Consider the following 16,062-nt stretch of genomic DNA (forward strand, 5'->3'; position numbering starts at 1 on the left):
CAGCTGCTTTTTGTTGTAGAAAAACCCATTGAACTCAATGTTAGACTGTTTTTAGAATTGGGTTACCTACTGCAACCCCTGTACCTGTTGTGTTTATAAAGTTATTTCCTTTCTGCAAAGTAATTTACTTGAGACCATTCACAATTGAGAAGAGTATATTTTTGATACCTGTTGGTTCTAAAAATAAAACAACTATATCTTTTGATATAAAAACAATTGGCCTGGAGTTCAATCTTTGAGGGTGTGAAACCTTTTGCTGACTGTGTACAACTAATGCTTTACACTGCCCTCTGGTACTGCCTTACTGATCAACCAAGCTACCACTTTTGAGAGTAAGGTCAGCTCTGACTTTAACCTCTGTTATACCTCTGGGGTTGGTGGTCTCTACACACACTGTACCTTACTTTGATCCAGTACTGGAGAGCCACTTTCTCACACCTTACAGCCCCTTCATTAGGGGGAGAGCTTACTTCGCATCCGACTGACATAGCTTGTCATTAAGGTGACTGCCATTCTTTATGTTGTTGTTTTTATATGCTTCATTAGATGGTATCATGGCATATTATAGCCTTATAGCCCGCCGTAGCTGGCTGTACAGGGTATTAAAGGCCCGCTCTAGCGTCAAAGGCCTGAGCCGAAGGCGAGAGACTTTAACAAGGGAGTGGGACTTTAATAGCCGGTATAGCCCAGCTACGGAGGGCTATAAGGCTATTAGAACATCTGCCACTAGAGGGCAGAATGTTCTAACAAATTAAACAAAAGCTTTAGGGAGCACAAGGGGATTGAAATCCCCTCAGGCTCCCTGAAGCCTTTGTTCACAGCCACAGCTATGAACAAAGAAGCATTGGAATGTTGGAGTTCCGGGCTCATACCAGCCCTTATAAGCCCGTAGCTACTCGATTGTTTTCAATGGAGCTTCCAACATTCCAATGTTCTAATATAGCCTTATAGCCCTCTGTAGCAGGCTATAACGGCTATTGAAGGCCCTCTTCCGCGTTAATGGCCCGAGCCGAAGGCAAGGGACTTTAATAAGGGACCATGACTTTAATAGCCGGTACAGCCCTGCTACGAAGGGCTATAAGGCTATTAGAACATTCTGCCACTAGAGGGCAGAATGTTCTAACAAATAAAACGAAGGCCTCTCGAAGCTCGAGGGGATTTAAATCCCCTCGATCGCTCAGAGAGGCCTTTGCAAAACATTGGAATGTTGCTCTGTGGGCCTTTACCGGCCTGGAGTAGCATGGAGCACTCCATTGTCTACAATGGAGCTCCCAACACTCCAGTGTTCTAATAGTTAATAAAGGATTATGTGATCTTTTAATCATTTTGATTGACCGTTAATATGACGAGGAGCTTCACTCACCACTTATTAAAGGACAGTGTGATCCTTTCACCCTTTTGATTGACTGTTAACTACATGTATTTCCATGCACCATCTAGCTGGTTTCTACCGGATTGCACCATATTGCTACTTGGGTTTTCCCCACCACCAACATGGTGCCCACCTTTGCCTGTGTCCTCTTGTATACAGGTAGGCCCCATCATCACATCGATTTGACACGCTCCGATTGGCCTACGCTTGCCTCACTACTCTCCGATGAAGCAGAGCCGGAGCGTTGGATGCTGTTCTGTTTCCGTGCAAGTATCTACTCCATAAGAGGGGAGCATTCCTCTACCACTAAAGTAAGATAAGCCTGACTTAACTTTAATGCTCTCTTCCCCTAGAATGCTAATTGGTGTTCTCTCTGCTTTTACTTATGAAGCCCGATCCATTACACTAATTGGGTGAGTCCTGGTGGTTTTTCTTCAATATGCCTACATTAAAAGTCTCAAACATAGAGTGGTCTCACACCAGTCACATTACTGTGTGTGTGTGTGTGTGTGTGTGGTGTCAAATTGTTTCACGTTGTTCTCTGTACAAGTCACTCTGGAGGATGCCTTTCACAGTTACTTTGTCTGCCTTGTTCAGAAACCATATTTGTCATTGACAAATACGTATTTTAATGTTTGTGTTTCAGGATGGTTTTTATCGAATTTAAGGTACAATATTTAGCGTATTATTCATTGAGTGACTGGTTATCTTAGATTGAGCATTCACGCCCAGAGAAACCAGACACCGTGTAGATTACAGTAGTTTCTAGGTCCTGAAGAATCACCCCATGATAGTTTTTTACTGAACAAGGCAAGAAATATGTTGACCAAGTAAATCATTAACCCTTCGGAGCTATCTAGGACCATTATATCATGAAGTAGTAGACAAGATTTTAACTAGGCTAGTGATCTCATTAATTAAATAGATTGTTCTGAGTGTCAATTCACCTATTTTAATTCACTTTTTTCACTAATCTACTTAACATTTTCAGCCCACACACCATCGCTTCGTCAAACAGCTACTCTAAAAAATCTACAGCAAAATGCCCCCTCAATGGGTGCCCATCGGGCATTGCAGCTCCGGCAAAGCGCTTACCCAGTGATGAAACATGGCACTGCTCTGGGTGTGTGAGGGCCTGTGCTTTGATTGGATCATATTCCTTATCTTGAAACCATCCAATTTAGGCCTTCTTTACATTCTTTAGGGACTGCATGCTTTTTTTTTATTGTCATATACCTGATCACGCAGCATCTGGCAGTCTCTTTAAACTCCCAGGTGGACAAATTCAGACTAGCAAATCAGAAATGGCAGTAACACTCAGAGGAGGCACAGGGTATCTTCCAGCACTTGGGAGAATCCTGGCTCGAGCTTTTCACCACCGCAGAGAATGTGCAGTATCAAAACCTTCATGCGTGGGAGTTCCCAAGACAATTCTTCCTTGGCGGCACCTTCCGCCTTCATTGGTGATCTGTGACTCCTGTACACCTTTCTGCCCAGAGTGCTAAAAAACATCAAGAAAGCCCGATTACAAGTTATCCTAGTAGCTCTGGACCAGGCGAGGAGAGTATGGTACATGTCCTCCAGCTGCAACTTTGGGGAGCCCCTACTGTCGCAATAGCAAGGCCAGGTCTTGCACCCAGTCGTGCGCAATCTACACCTCCTTATGTGGAAACTGAGAAGCAACAGTTGAGGGCTTTGGACCTTTTTCCCAAAGTGGTTGGTATTATCTTGGCAGCCAGATGTTCATCTACCAAGACTGCTAACGCAGGACGTTGAGAGAAAATGATTGTTTGGTACTACTGCTGTAACATCCAACACTTAAATGCAAAGTTGTCTGATGCTCTCATGTTCTGCCTTTCTTTAGCCCAGCAAGGCTTTGTTGTGGCTATGGTTAAAGGTTACCTCTCACCCTTTTGACCTTCTTACGGTTGCCAGATCGACCATCCCTTTATGATGTCAGCAGTGCAGATGTGGTTTTTGGTGGATCTGATCCAAATGTTCCTGCCAACACCATTTATCGCACACCTAAGCTAGACCTACGGTTGAAACACCTAACCTCCTTTAATTGTAATCCCCTCATCACTGACTCCGCAAAATCCCTAGGAATCACCATAGACAAACACCTGAATATGCAGACGCACATCACTAATGCCACTAAGGGAGATAATCACAAGTTGAGTATACTAAGGAAACTCAAACTCTTCCTCCCGCAGGCCGACCTAAAAATGGCAGTACAAGCCCTAGTGATACCAAGATTAGACTATAGAAGCACCACTCTTTGCGGTCTCCCCAAATACAATTTGGCTCTGCTGAGGGCATCACTTAATGCTGAGGCAAGACTGGTATCAGGAACGAAAAGAAATAGCCACATCTCTCCGACCCTGAAAGCTCTGAACTGGCTGCCATACGAGGCAATAATACACCTAAGGGTTCCCTGTATGACCCATAAAGCACTACATAACAATAAACGCAGTTACTTACTCTAAAGCTAGAAAGGTTGGGAGACTGCAGACAACTACGAAGTGCGAGTACTTTACTGCTGAAACCACAATCCTTCCATAAGAAGAGAACTGGTTGCAGGGCTTTCTCAGGTATGCACCAAAGATTTGGAACTCCTTACCTCCGGGGGTATGTGGAATCTCTTCCTTTTCCACATTCAAAAAAGAAGTAAAAACTCTACTAATTAACAAATTCACGTCCTAAGACTTAATTATATGATGACATTGAGTCACCTATCCGTTCCTCTTATCACTGCCTACCTCTGGTGGAATGAAGGAGAATATTATTTGTATGTTTATTATCATATCCACATAATGCTCAATAACTGTATATAGTGTAATGCTCTGTTGGCCACGGGTCTCATATATTATCCATATACCACATTCCGCCGGTAAACTGAAGGAGAATATATAAGTATGTTTATTATCACAAACACCTAATGCTCAATAACTGTATATGGTGCAATGTTCTGTCTACAGGTCACCTATGTTATCCCTATACCACAAACCTCTTTTGTACATAATGACAAATACCAAATGCTTGTATACTACCTCATCTTTTTATGTTTTATACTGTATACTGTAAAGCGCCCTGATACCCTCGTGGGTCACGTTCGCGCTATACAAAACCGTATAAATAAATAAATGACAGAGTGGGACCTTAATTTGGTCCTTACATGCTTCATGTGCACTTCTTTCAAGCCAATGCACAGCTGTCCACTCCTGCTCACCATCAAGCCACCCATTCTCATGGTCATAACATCTGCAAGATGAGTTCATGAACAGAAGGTGCTGACTGTGGTTCAGCCATACACTTCATTTTTCACAGACAAGCCAGTTGTTTGACTGGTTGCTTGCACAAAAGCTGCATCCTTTCTGAAGGTAGTGACGCTTTCTCACATAGACCAATCCATCACCTTGTCCATCTTCTGTGCACCGACTCATACCTCTAAGGAGGAGATCAACTTGACCGTCTGGACCCCAAGATGTCCCTAAGTTTCTGCATTGACTAAACCAGAGACTACAGACAGGATGACCAACTTTTCGTTAGTTTCTCTAGAACTAAAAAGGGGCAAAGAGGTGCTACAGAGAACCATCTCCCAATGGATTATTTTATGCATAAAGATCTATTATTGGCTAGCTAAAAGTAACTCCCAGAAGGCTTGAACACTCAATCCACCAGACCAGAGCAAAGGCTGCTACGAATGTGCTAGAGTGTGGTGTGCCAGCTCTGGACATTTGTCAGACAGTTATGTGGGTATTCCTTGATATGTTCATGAAGCACTCCTGCTTCTGTAGTAGGGGATATCTGTGTATAGTCATAATCTAGTGAATAGTCCCGCCCATGTGCGTGGACCCCGGAGCGATCAAAAATAATCTCTTAAAGTGTCAAAAAAATGCAGACCTGCACAGACACTTAAGAGAGAATTAAAGACAGATAATGCAGCCTATAACACAGGCTACACTGTCCAGTACTTCAACTAGAAATTTCACCAAAAAAATCCACAAAACAGCAAAGACTGTACAGATTTCCCTTGCTTCAGCAGCAAAAACCCTCTGGAATGATAGAGAGGAGGATCTGGACAGACAAGCCCCATAGGCTGCCATTATGTGGCTCAGAACAGGATACTGTGCCTTTAAGAGAACTTTCCAGAACTTCACAGTATCCCAGAATGCACTGCAGGTCCCTTTTACTTTCAGTTCTTTTTTCCGGCTCCTGCAAGCAGGACCCTGGAGCATTGAGCTCTCCCTTTTCAAGGGTTTATTGGTGATTTTTCACTGTTAATTTCGTTTTGAGTGCTTCTAAAGTACTTTAGTGCTGTTCTTCTTGGTTTTTGCTCCTTTTTGATGTCAAATATGCCTGCATTATTTGACAAATGCCCGGAGTGTTCCAGGAAGAAGGCCAAATCCGATCCCCATGAGGTGTGTATCCTCTGCCTTCCCTCTTCCCATGTCCCAGAGGAGTGTGAGATTTGTCAGGGCTTCCCTGGCAGGACCCTGAAGGACAGACAGAAGATCAGGCTTCAGGGACTCGAGGAAAGAAGGCTGAAGGCGCAAGGTGGGTCTGGAGGCGCTTCTTCTGCCCGTGCTGAGGCCTCTGGGGGGCTCCCCAGAGGCAGGAAGACCAGCAAGCGTGCCCACTCTCCGTCTGGTTCAATTGCACCGACCACGACGTCGAGAGGAATGACTACGGTCTGTTCCCCATCTCCCCAGGGCTCTGGGGCGAAGCGCCGGCGACGGTCGACGTCGAGGGAGTTGCACAGACCACCGTCGAAGTCTCCTGTGACGATTTCGTCATCATCCTCGTCGGTCTCGACGTCGAGTGATCGACGTCGATGGGCCCGGCGCTCGCCGTTGAAACGACACCGCCGTTCGCCGTCGGCAAAGAGGAAAAGATCATCGTCGAGGGGAACCTCGTCGTCGAGGAGTGGACGGAGAGGTCGCCGTCGAGGCGGTCGAGGTCGCCGTCGAGGCGGACGAGGTCGCCGTCGAGGCGGACGAGGTCGCCGTCGAGGCGCAAGAGGTCGTCGTCCAGGCGCAAGAGGTCGTCGTCGAGGCGCAAGAGGTCGTCGTCGAGGCGGACGAGGTCGACGTCGAGGCGCAAGAGGTCGTCGTCCAGGCGCAAGAGGTCGCCGTCGAGGCACGAGAGATCGCCGTCGTGGCGGACGAAGTCGCCGTCGAGGCATGGAAGACGGTCGACACTGCGGAAGAGACGCTCGACGTCGAGGGGCCGACGCTCGCCGTCAGGTCACCGTTCTTCGACGTCGAAGAAGCGGGAGAAGAGGCCTGTTGCCATGGGAGGCTCTCCAACGTCTCAGGCTGGTGGTGGATCACCGGGCTCGGTGTATTCCGAGGTGTATACGCCTTCGCAAGTTACGCCTCCACCTCCATTGCCGAGGGGTCTCCTTCCGAGGGCTCCTACCCCTCCTCCTTTGCCTCCGCTTCCACAACCTGTACCTCGACCTCAGGTGCCAGAGAAGCTGCCTCCGGTTCTCCGAGGTCGGCTTCATTGCCCAGGTTTCCGACCCCTCCCAAAGGGACTCCTAAGCCACAGGCCCCGGTCAAACCTAAGACGCCCGCTCCGGTGGAACCGGCGGATCGTCCGAGGCCTAGGAAGTCAAGATCACGCTCCGGACGGAGAGGAAGATCTAGGAGTCGGCACAGATCCTCCACTAGATCTAGATGTCGCCATAGGAGGCGAGGATCCAGGTCCCGCTCGGACTCCTCCAGGACACGATCCTATTCGCCGACCTTGTCGGATTCCCCGGGGACAAGGGTGTCCCCGGTGGACGACATCAGCACGTTCCAGGAGGTTCTCCTGAGGGGGGCGACAAAGTTAGGCATCACGGTGACGGCTCCTACACCTACAACGTCTGTGATATTTGAGACACTTCACAAGAAGCATTTGTCTCGCCCCCTGCTGCCATTAGTGCCGGGTTTGGTGGAACCTGCGGAGGAGCTGTTTCTTACGCCAGCGGTGGTGAAGGCCGCTCCCTCACGACTTCTGAAGAAGTACAGGGCCCCGGATTCGGACCCGGCTTTCCTGCGAGTGGATCCAGTACCCGACTCCGTTATAGTGACGGCGGCCAGGAAGTTACACTCTACCTCCCCGTCCTCCACCGTGCCGCCTGATAAGGAAAGACGATGGATCGACTCGGCTGGGAGGAAGGCTTGTGGGACTGCTTCCACTACAATGAAAGCCTCCAGCGATTCGGCTTTGCTGGGGCGGTACGACCGTGCCCTGTGGGATTCCCTGCAACAGTTCACGGACCTTCTGCCACGAGACAAGAGGGAGGACTTCCTATAGATCCTTAAGGAAGGGATGCTGGTTTCAAACCAGGTCATCAGCGCGGCTGCGGATATCTCTCTCTTGGGGGCCCATGGGTACTGCCATGGGATCAACCAGCGCCGTCATGCTTGGCTCAGGCTCACGTCACTCAAGCCGGAGGCCCAGCAGCGGGTGGCCAATCTGCCGTTTTCAGGTGAAACACTGTTCGGAAAACATGCCGATGATGAGATGGCCCGCATGAAGGCGGAGGCAGAGACCCGGACTGCGGTGGGCTTGGAGAAGCCCAAAGAAAAGAAGTCCTACCGACCGTTGCAAAGACGGTTCGGTGCGCAGGGCAGAGGGCGAGGACAGTCTTCGGGACAGCAGCAGCAACAACAGCAGCAGTTCCGGAGACCCTTCCAGAAGCGCCAGAAGGGTAGAGGTGGACAGCAGTCCTCTACAGCTAACAAAGGCCCGGCTGGGTCTCGACCCTGAGCAGTTACTTCCCCTTCATCCGTTACCCGCTCCGGTGGGGGGAAGCGTTCAATTTTTTCTGGCAGAGTGGAGAAAAATTACTCAGGACAAGTGGGTGCTGAATATTGTTTGTAATGGATACAGTCTTCGGTTCACCAGCCCTCCTCCATCGATTCCTCCGGTCAGCTCACAGTATCAACTGCGCGAGCTCCAGGCGGAGGCCGATGTCCTGTTAAGGAAAATGGCGATAGAAGACGTACCTCTGTCTCAAAGAGGAAGAGGTCTGTACTCCCGGTTCTTTCTGGTCCGCAAGAAGGACAAGAACGAGTTCAGGCCCATTCTGGACTTGCGACAAGCAAACAAGTGAATTCGCAGAGAAAAGTTTCGCATGCTGTCGTTGCATCAGATTTATCCTCAGTTGCAACAGGGAGACTGGCTATGTGCAATAGACCTACAAGATGCGTACTTCCATGTGCCCATTTCACCCAAACACAGGAAGTTCCTGCGATTTCAAGTCTACACCAATCACTATCAATACACGGTACTTCCATTCGGGCTGAAGTCTGCGCCCAGAACTTTCTCGAAGTGCATGGCAGTGGTAGCGGCACACCTGAGGAAGAACAAGGTGTTTGTCTACCCGTACCTGGACGATTGGTTGATCAAGGCCGCCTCCTTCTCGGAAGCTCAAGCGCACTTCCAGAAGACGTGCGTTCTATTGAACAAGCTGGGGTTGCACATCAACATGTCCAAGTCTGTCCCGACTCCGGTCCAGTGAATTCAGTACTTGGGGGCCACCATCGATACGATGTCAGCAAGCGTGTCTCCGTCGGAGGAGCGACGATTATCACTCCTTCGGAAGGCTCAGGCTCTTATGACCACTCCATCTACAACAGTGAGGAAGGTGTCTTCTCTACTGGGATCGATGGTCTCTTGTATCTTCCTGACGCCACAAGCACGGCTGCACATGAGACCGCTGCAGGAGTGCTTGGAGGATCAGTGGGACCAGAGGAGAGGATCTTGGGACGACAAGATACGACTGTCTCTGCATGCTCTTCAGTCTCTGAAGTGGTGGTGTTCAGCGGAGAATCTCCTCAGGGGAGTTCCCTTCCACAAGGACATTCCCACTCAGACTATCGTGACGGATGCTTCTCTCCAGGGCTGGGGAGCGCACTCCGGATATTTACAGATTCAAGGGACGTGGTCCCCTACGGAATCCACGTACCACATCAATTTCCTGGAAGTCAGAGCTGTTCACTTGGCACTGAAGGCCTTTCTCCCGTCCTTCCAGACCAACTCCCTGCTTGTACAGACGGACAATACGACCACGATGTATTACCTCAACAAGCAGGGGGGTTCGAGATCTCGCACCCTGTCACAGGAGGCGCAGGCGATCTGGCACTGGCTTCTGGCCCGAGGACTGACGATAACGGCCACCCATCTGCCAGGTGTGCAGAATGTTCAGGCAGACGCACTGAGCAGACCGATTCAGGAAAACCACAAATGGGTCATAAACGACGAAGTACTAGGAGAAGTCTTCGCAAGGTGCGGAACTCCAGACGTAGATCTGTTCGCCACCGCGGAAAACAGCAAATGCCGAGACTTCGCCTCCAGGTACTACCAGCCGGGGACGCTGGGGAATGCGTTATGGATCAACTGGTCGAACAGCTTTCTGTACGCTTTTCCACCCATTCCCCTGATTCCGACGGTTCACATCAAGCTGTCCCAGTCCAGGGCGCGGATGATACTGATTGCCCCGGAATGGCCCAGGCAGTGGTGGTTCACGGACCTGCTTCACCGGTCTCTCCTTCCTCACATGAAGTTGCCGTGCAGGCCGGACCTTCTCACGAAGTTCGGGGGCAGATGTTGCACCCCAACCTCTCGTCTTTGAGTTTGGCGGCATGGCTCCTGAGATAGTGCAATATGGCCATCTTAATCTCCCAGAAGATTGCATGTACATACTGAAGGAGGCTAAGCGACCTTCCACTAGGACTTCTTATGCTTACAAGTGGAAGAGGTTTTGTATCTGGTGTAGGTCCAAAACTATGACCCGACGACATGTAAGGAAGATGTCATCCTTCCATACCTTCTACATCTGGCGCAGTCTGGCCTTAATGTCCATTCCATTAAGGTCCATCTGGCTGCTTTGACTGCCTACAGGAAATGCCCTTCACAGACTTCCTTCTTCCAGATCCCTGTGATCAAAGACTTTTTGGAAGGCTTGAAGAAAGTGTTTCCTCCTGTCAGGCTTCCTTCGCCTTCATGGGAACTGAATGTGGTGCTGTCCAGGTTGATGAAGGAGCCTTTTGAACCTATTCATAAGGCTTCGTTGCAGCACCTGTCCTGGAAGGCGGCGTTCCTCGAGGCCATTACATCGGCCCGCAGGGTGAGTGAAATTCAGGCGTTGTGTTGCCAAGAACCTTATACTGTATTTCATGCTGCTAAGGTTGTTATGCGTACTCACCCTAAGTTTCTTCCCAAGGTTATTTCTGATTTTCATGTCAACCAGACTATAACTTTGCCTACGTTTTTTCAGAATCCTTCATCTCCAGCGGAAAGGTCTTTACATTCCCTGGATGTGCGGAGGGTGTTGAAATTTTATCTGGATAAGACCAAAGATATTCGTAGGTCGGACCAATTGTTTATGAATTATGGATCAGTCAGGACAGGTCTGGCTAACTCTAAGCAGTCCATCTCGAGGTGGATTGTGTCCTGCATACAATTGTGTTACCAAAAAGCTAATAAGACCTTAGGAGGTAAACCTAAGGCTCATTCCACCAGGAGCAAAGCTGCCACGACTGCTTTGCTCCGTAATTTTCCAATTGCAGAAATCTGCAAGGCGGCCACTTGGAAGTCGGTCCATACCTTTGCTAAGCATTACTGCCTGGACACTGATGCCAGAGCAGACGCTCAGGTTGGGCAGGCTTCGCTGCGAAATCTTTTTGCACAATAGTGGTGTTATTTCTCGTTTCTCCACCGCTGCTTTGGTGTGGGGATGGGCTTGCCATTCTATTCACTAGCTTATGACTATATACAGAGATCCCCTACTACAGAAGGAGTAGTTTCTGTCCTGTAACTCCAGTTCTGTAGTAGGGGTATCTCTGTTATAGTCATAAGCGCCCGCCCTCCTCTCCGGTGGAGAGAGATATTCATGTAAGGAATTCTACAGGTCTGGCGTGTTACGCCTTCAAAAAGAACTGAAAGTAAAAGGGACCTGCAGTGCATTCTGGGATACTGTGAAGTTCTGGAAAGTTCTCTTAAAGGCACACTATCCTGTTCTGAGCCACATAATGGCAGCCTATGGGGCTTGTCTGTCCAGATCCTCCTCTCTATCATTCCAGAGGGTTTTTGCTGCTGAAGAAAGGGAAATCTGTACAGGCTTTGCTGTTTTGTGGATTTTTTGGGTGGAATTTCTAGTTGAAGTACTGGACAGTGTAGCCTGTGTTATAGGCTGCATTATCTGTCTTTAATTCTCTCTTAAGTGTCTGTGCAGGTCTGCATTTTTTCGACACTTTAAGATTTTATTTTTGATTGCTCCGGGGTCCACGCACATGGGCGGGACTATTCACTAGATTATGACTATAACAGAGATACCCCTACTACAGAACTGGAGTTACAGGACAGAAACTACTCCTTCCTTAGACAGACAGATTCAGCGGGACGGGCACTTCGCATGCTTGGCAAGATTTCCTGTTCTGAGCCATTCCACTGACCCTTCTTCTGGGATATACTCCTTTGGTATCTACTTAAAAGGTGAGGAATCTGCAGTTAGAAGCTTATCAGAAGAACAAATTATTTACTTTCGGCAACGCCTTTTCTTGTAAAGAATCTATAACAGACCCTCTCATCCCCGTTCTGTGGAATGATCTCATTCAGCCCACTAATAAGATCCAACACCTGGACGTCTGCACACAGTCAGGTGAGGTGGCACATATGGGGGCTCCGACTTCACATGCGGGACCGGATGGAACCGACACAGCGCCGTTGCACCACTTGCCCATGTGCAAGGGGATTGCTAGCAAAACGTTTTTGGATCCAGTCTGGCTCCTGGGAAAGGTCACAAGGTGAAGAATAGGTAGTACGATAGTCTTGACCAGAAAAGATGTTGCATTAAACTGTTGGTTGCATGAACCAGTCCTCTACATGCAACGAGATGGATGTAAACACCATTACTGTGATGTGTTGCTGTTTTCATATGTGAAAAACCCAAAAAAGGATAGTCTCGACCAGAAAAGGCATTACCAAAGGTAAGTAACCTTTTCATTTTGGCCATGTGTACATGGCACAACAGCAGTGTCCACCATGGCCACAAGGCTGAAGCTGCTTTGCAGTTTATTCTGACTGAGGCAGGGGAACTTTCCAGGCCGCTCACCAGTATTTCGTTGTCCACTTCAGTCTCTGCTTCGCTTTGGGGTGCCACATGTCATAATGGCAGACAAGAGATCGGAACAGCACTCAGGAACCCCAAAAGGCTGACGATGTATGTTTTTTTTTTCTTTAAGTTGTTTTTATTGCCATTTTTCCCAAACATAAACTTAACTTCAATGTCGTTACAGTGCAGTTAGTTTGGCAACAATGTTTACCATTCGAGAGAATACATCCGTAATGATAACAATCACCACCACTAAGTGCTTTTCTCTCTTTTGTTTTTGTTGTAGTCCAAACAACTATTGTGAAAAACATTGCCTTTAAACTTGTCCTAAACCCCTCCCCTATGCTCTTATCCATGTATCGGGTGCTCAAGACCCACATTCTGCCGCCGTGTATTGGCACCTTTTCCTCAAAGACCCATTGCTATTGGTCTTCAGCCATTATCCAATATCTGCCCCTACCCACTCCTGCTGGCCCATCTCAGTGCACACTGTATCTATTTGCTTTGATACCTACTGAGTCCCTCACAAAGGTCCAGCATGGGGGGGTTCAAGCCTGTATCATAGTTCCCCACACAACCAGCTCATCCCCTAGGTTGTCATCCCGTTGTATCTTCCTCATGTGCACCTCCTGCACATCTACCCACTCCGGTATTCAATAATGTGTGTTTATATCATTTAGACAATCTACAAATGTTTTTTTATCATTTATTTCATGCCCAATACATGGTCTCTAAGGAGGCTATTACCGTTCATGCTCAAGGTTTGTTGGGTTACTAGTCTCCGCTGAATTGAAATGCTGACTCGTTAAGAATATGTTCTTGTTTGTCTCAGGTGACATAATGATTGATTACACCTGTGTGGAGAGTACGTCAGCAGTGATCCAGGCACTCAAACATTTCCATGGCAGATTTGTGGATCATCGCATGGAGGAAATCAGGTGAGATTGCGAGGTGTTCATTGGGGTTCTTCAGCACATGAGGAGACTTGCAGATCAGTTGAGAGCTGCAAGAGATGGGTATGGCCAAGTAAAAGCTTTGTGGGGGGTGGCGAAGTCAGGAGAAATCTGTCAGGGATTTATAGTGGGATTAGGTGAGTTAGATGGATGAGCTATACGAGTCCCCCATGTTCAGGGGAAACTAGATAACAACCTGAAGGGCACTTGACAAGGTTAGTGGAGTGCTAGGAAAAACTTGTGGAGAAAAATGCAAGGCCTGCACTGCAGTCTGCTGTATATGGTGGGCTAGTCAACGTTTATGGCAGATTAGGTGAAGCCTGAGGGAAAGTGTTAGCAAGTCATGCGTTGAGATTATGTGAGTGAGACCTACCTACAGAAGATTAGAACCAAAGAGACAAGTAGGTTCTCAAATGCCAACAGTGGGACATTGGATTGAGGATGCTTGCAGGGGATTTTGTAAGACCAGGAAGCAGATCAGGGAAAACACTAACGTAGGAAAACCATTAGCTATTTGGGGTTCTGATCTACAGGTAGTTAAAAGATAAAACAAATTGCAAATTTCCCTAAAATAAGTTCCATTATTACAAATATGTCTTTATAAGTAATGTAGGAAAAGGGAATACATTTCAATGTATGAATGTTTGCATGTTATACTTAATGCATAGTAACCACGGGAAAGATGTTAAAGCAAGGACTCAGTTGTTCTGGATTGCAGAATGGGTGAAATGTACCATTTCTTGGGCAGTGGCTTACTCACTAATATCAGTTGTTAAAGGATCCTACAAAGGAAAGCAAGCTGACTGGTGTTGATTTATTCTGTTCAAAAAGGATATCTGAGGGCATTTTTCCTATATGTAGTTTGGTTCGGAAGTGGACCTGGGAATTTGGGGTCTCTTTCCATTGTAGCCTCATAGTACTTCAGAGCGCCTTTCTTTTAAAAGACTGCATTCTTTCTGAAGATACCTGCTTTTAAAACGTGAGTTCCCGGGAGATGCATGTAGGAAACCTCATAACACGGCCGTGTCCACATACAGTCACCGTCCCTGCCTCAATTCAGGAAGCACCTCAAGACCTGGCCCTGCGACTGAACCCCTTCTCCCACAGTGCCTTGAGACCCTTACGGGTGAGTAGTTGCGATATACAAGTATCCTTAATGATTGATTAATTTATACAGTGTGTCTGGGCCAGATATTCTGTTTGTGCAAAATGGTGCCCAGAAGGGATCCATCTGTAGCTCAGCCATCTCACAGACAAGGCTTTTACAGACTTTCTGCTATTAATAATGTCTGTGGTATCAGACCCATGAAAAAAGTGCCAGCTACGCAGGAACTAATGCTTGTTATAGTGGCTTGGTATTGATTCTTCTCTTTTAACCCTTTCCATGCATCGGAGGGCTGGGAGCCGTCCGATGTCATGGTGGGCATGTGCGTGGAAGGCTCCCGGTCGTCCTAGCGCCCACCCACGGGGAAAGCGCTGGCGCTCCCCTGTGGGTCGCCCTTGAAGCTGCCCCCACCAGGCGCTACAAAAGGGGGCGGTGATGGACGGAGCATCTGAACCAATCAAACACTCACACCCAGTCAACAGATCTGGGTTTAATCCATCACCGTTCTTTAGCCCACTCTGCCACCCCAGTTCAGACATGGCCATATGCAAATCAGTCTGACCCTGTGCCTCATGAGAACAGTCCAGCCCAAACTGCCAAGCCATGCCTTCCCTGGACCGGACTCAAGCTTCCTAGGACCGGTTTCTGGCATTACAGCCGTCTTCAGCCAGGCTTGCTTGAATCCAGGGGCAAAGTGAGCAAGGGACTCAAGTCTGAGCATACCCTGCCAAACTTATGGCGAACAAAGCGGTACAAAAGGGGGTGGTGATGGACCAGGCGCTGGCATCATTAGAGGATACCGGATGCACCGGAAGCCATTTGCAGGTGGTGAGTTTCTCCTCGGGGAGGTTGGGGGTACTTTTTAAAAGGGTTTTCCTTTCCACCCATGTCGTTTTAAAAGAATTCCTGCAGCACAATTGCGCCTGGGGCACGATCGTGCAGCAGGAATGCCCGTTTTTTTTTTAATTGGCAATTTGTTTTCGTGGAGCGGCCCCTTGGGCAAGGGTCGCTCCCCTTGGGGGAGCAATGTTTGTACTTTGTTCTGTCCCCCTTGGGGGGGGCAGATCAACTTTAAAAAATAATTTATATATGTATATATGCCCACTGGGCCACCAGGGATTTTTTTTTTATAAATGGCTATTTTGTTTCGGGGGCAAGGGTCGCTCCCCTTGGGGAGCAATGTTTTTACTTTGTTCTGCCCCCCTTGGGGGGGCAAATTGACGTAAAGAAAAATATATATATATATATATGTATATGTGCCCACTGGGCCACCAGGGATTTTTTGTTTTTAATATCCTTTTTGTGTTTTGGGGAGTGCCCCCTTGGGTTTTTTCTTTTTAAACCCTTTGTGTGTAGGGGAGCGGCCCCTTGGGCAAGGGTCGCTCCCCTTTGGGGGTCAATGTGTCTAGTTGGTTCTACCCCCTTGGGGGGGCAGATTGGGTAATTTTTGGAAAAAAGTATGTGTGTGCCCACTGGGCCACCAGGGATTCTTTTTTTTAAATGCCCTTTGTGGGTCGGGGAA

General features: G+C 48.1%; 1 protein-coding gene across 1 annotated transcript in view; it reads left to right on the top strand.

Moving 5' to 3' along the window:
• Nucleotides 1–16,062, top strand: part of LOC144824194 (lanosterol synthase-like) — a 227,102-nt gene that overhangs the window by 167,051 nt on the left and 43,989 nt on the right. Inside the window, exon 15 of the mRNA XM_078683350.1 lies at nt 13,315–13,420. Within this exon, the coding sequence (XP_078539476.1) occupies nt 13,315–13,420 (106 nt within the window). The remainder of the gene's footprint in view (nt 1–13,314; nt 13,421–16,062) is intronic.

Source organism: Lissotriton helveticus, chromosome 3_1, assembly GCF_964261635.1.
Source record: "Lissotriton helveticus chromosome 3_1, aLisHel1.1, whole genome shotgun sequence".
NCBI classification, from domain to species: domain Eukaryota; kingdom Metazoa; phylum Chordata; class Amphibia; order Caudata; family Salamandridae; genus Lissotriton; species Lissotriton helveticus.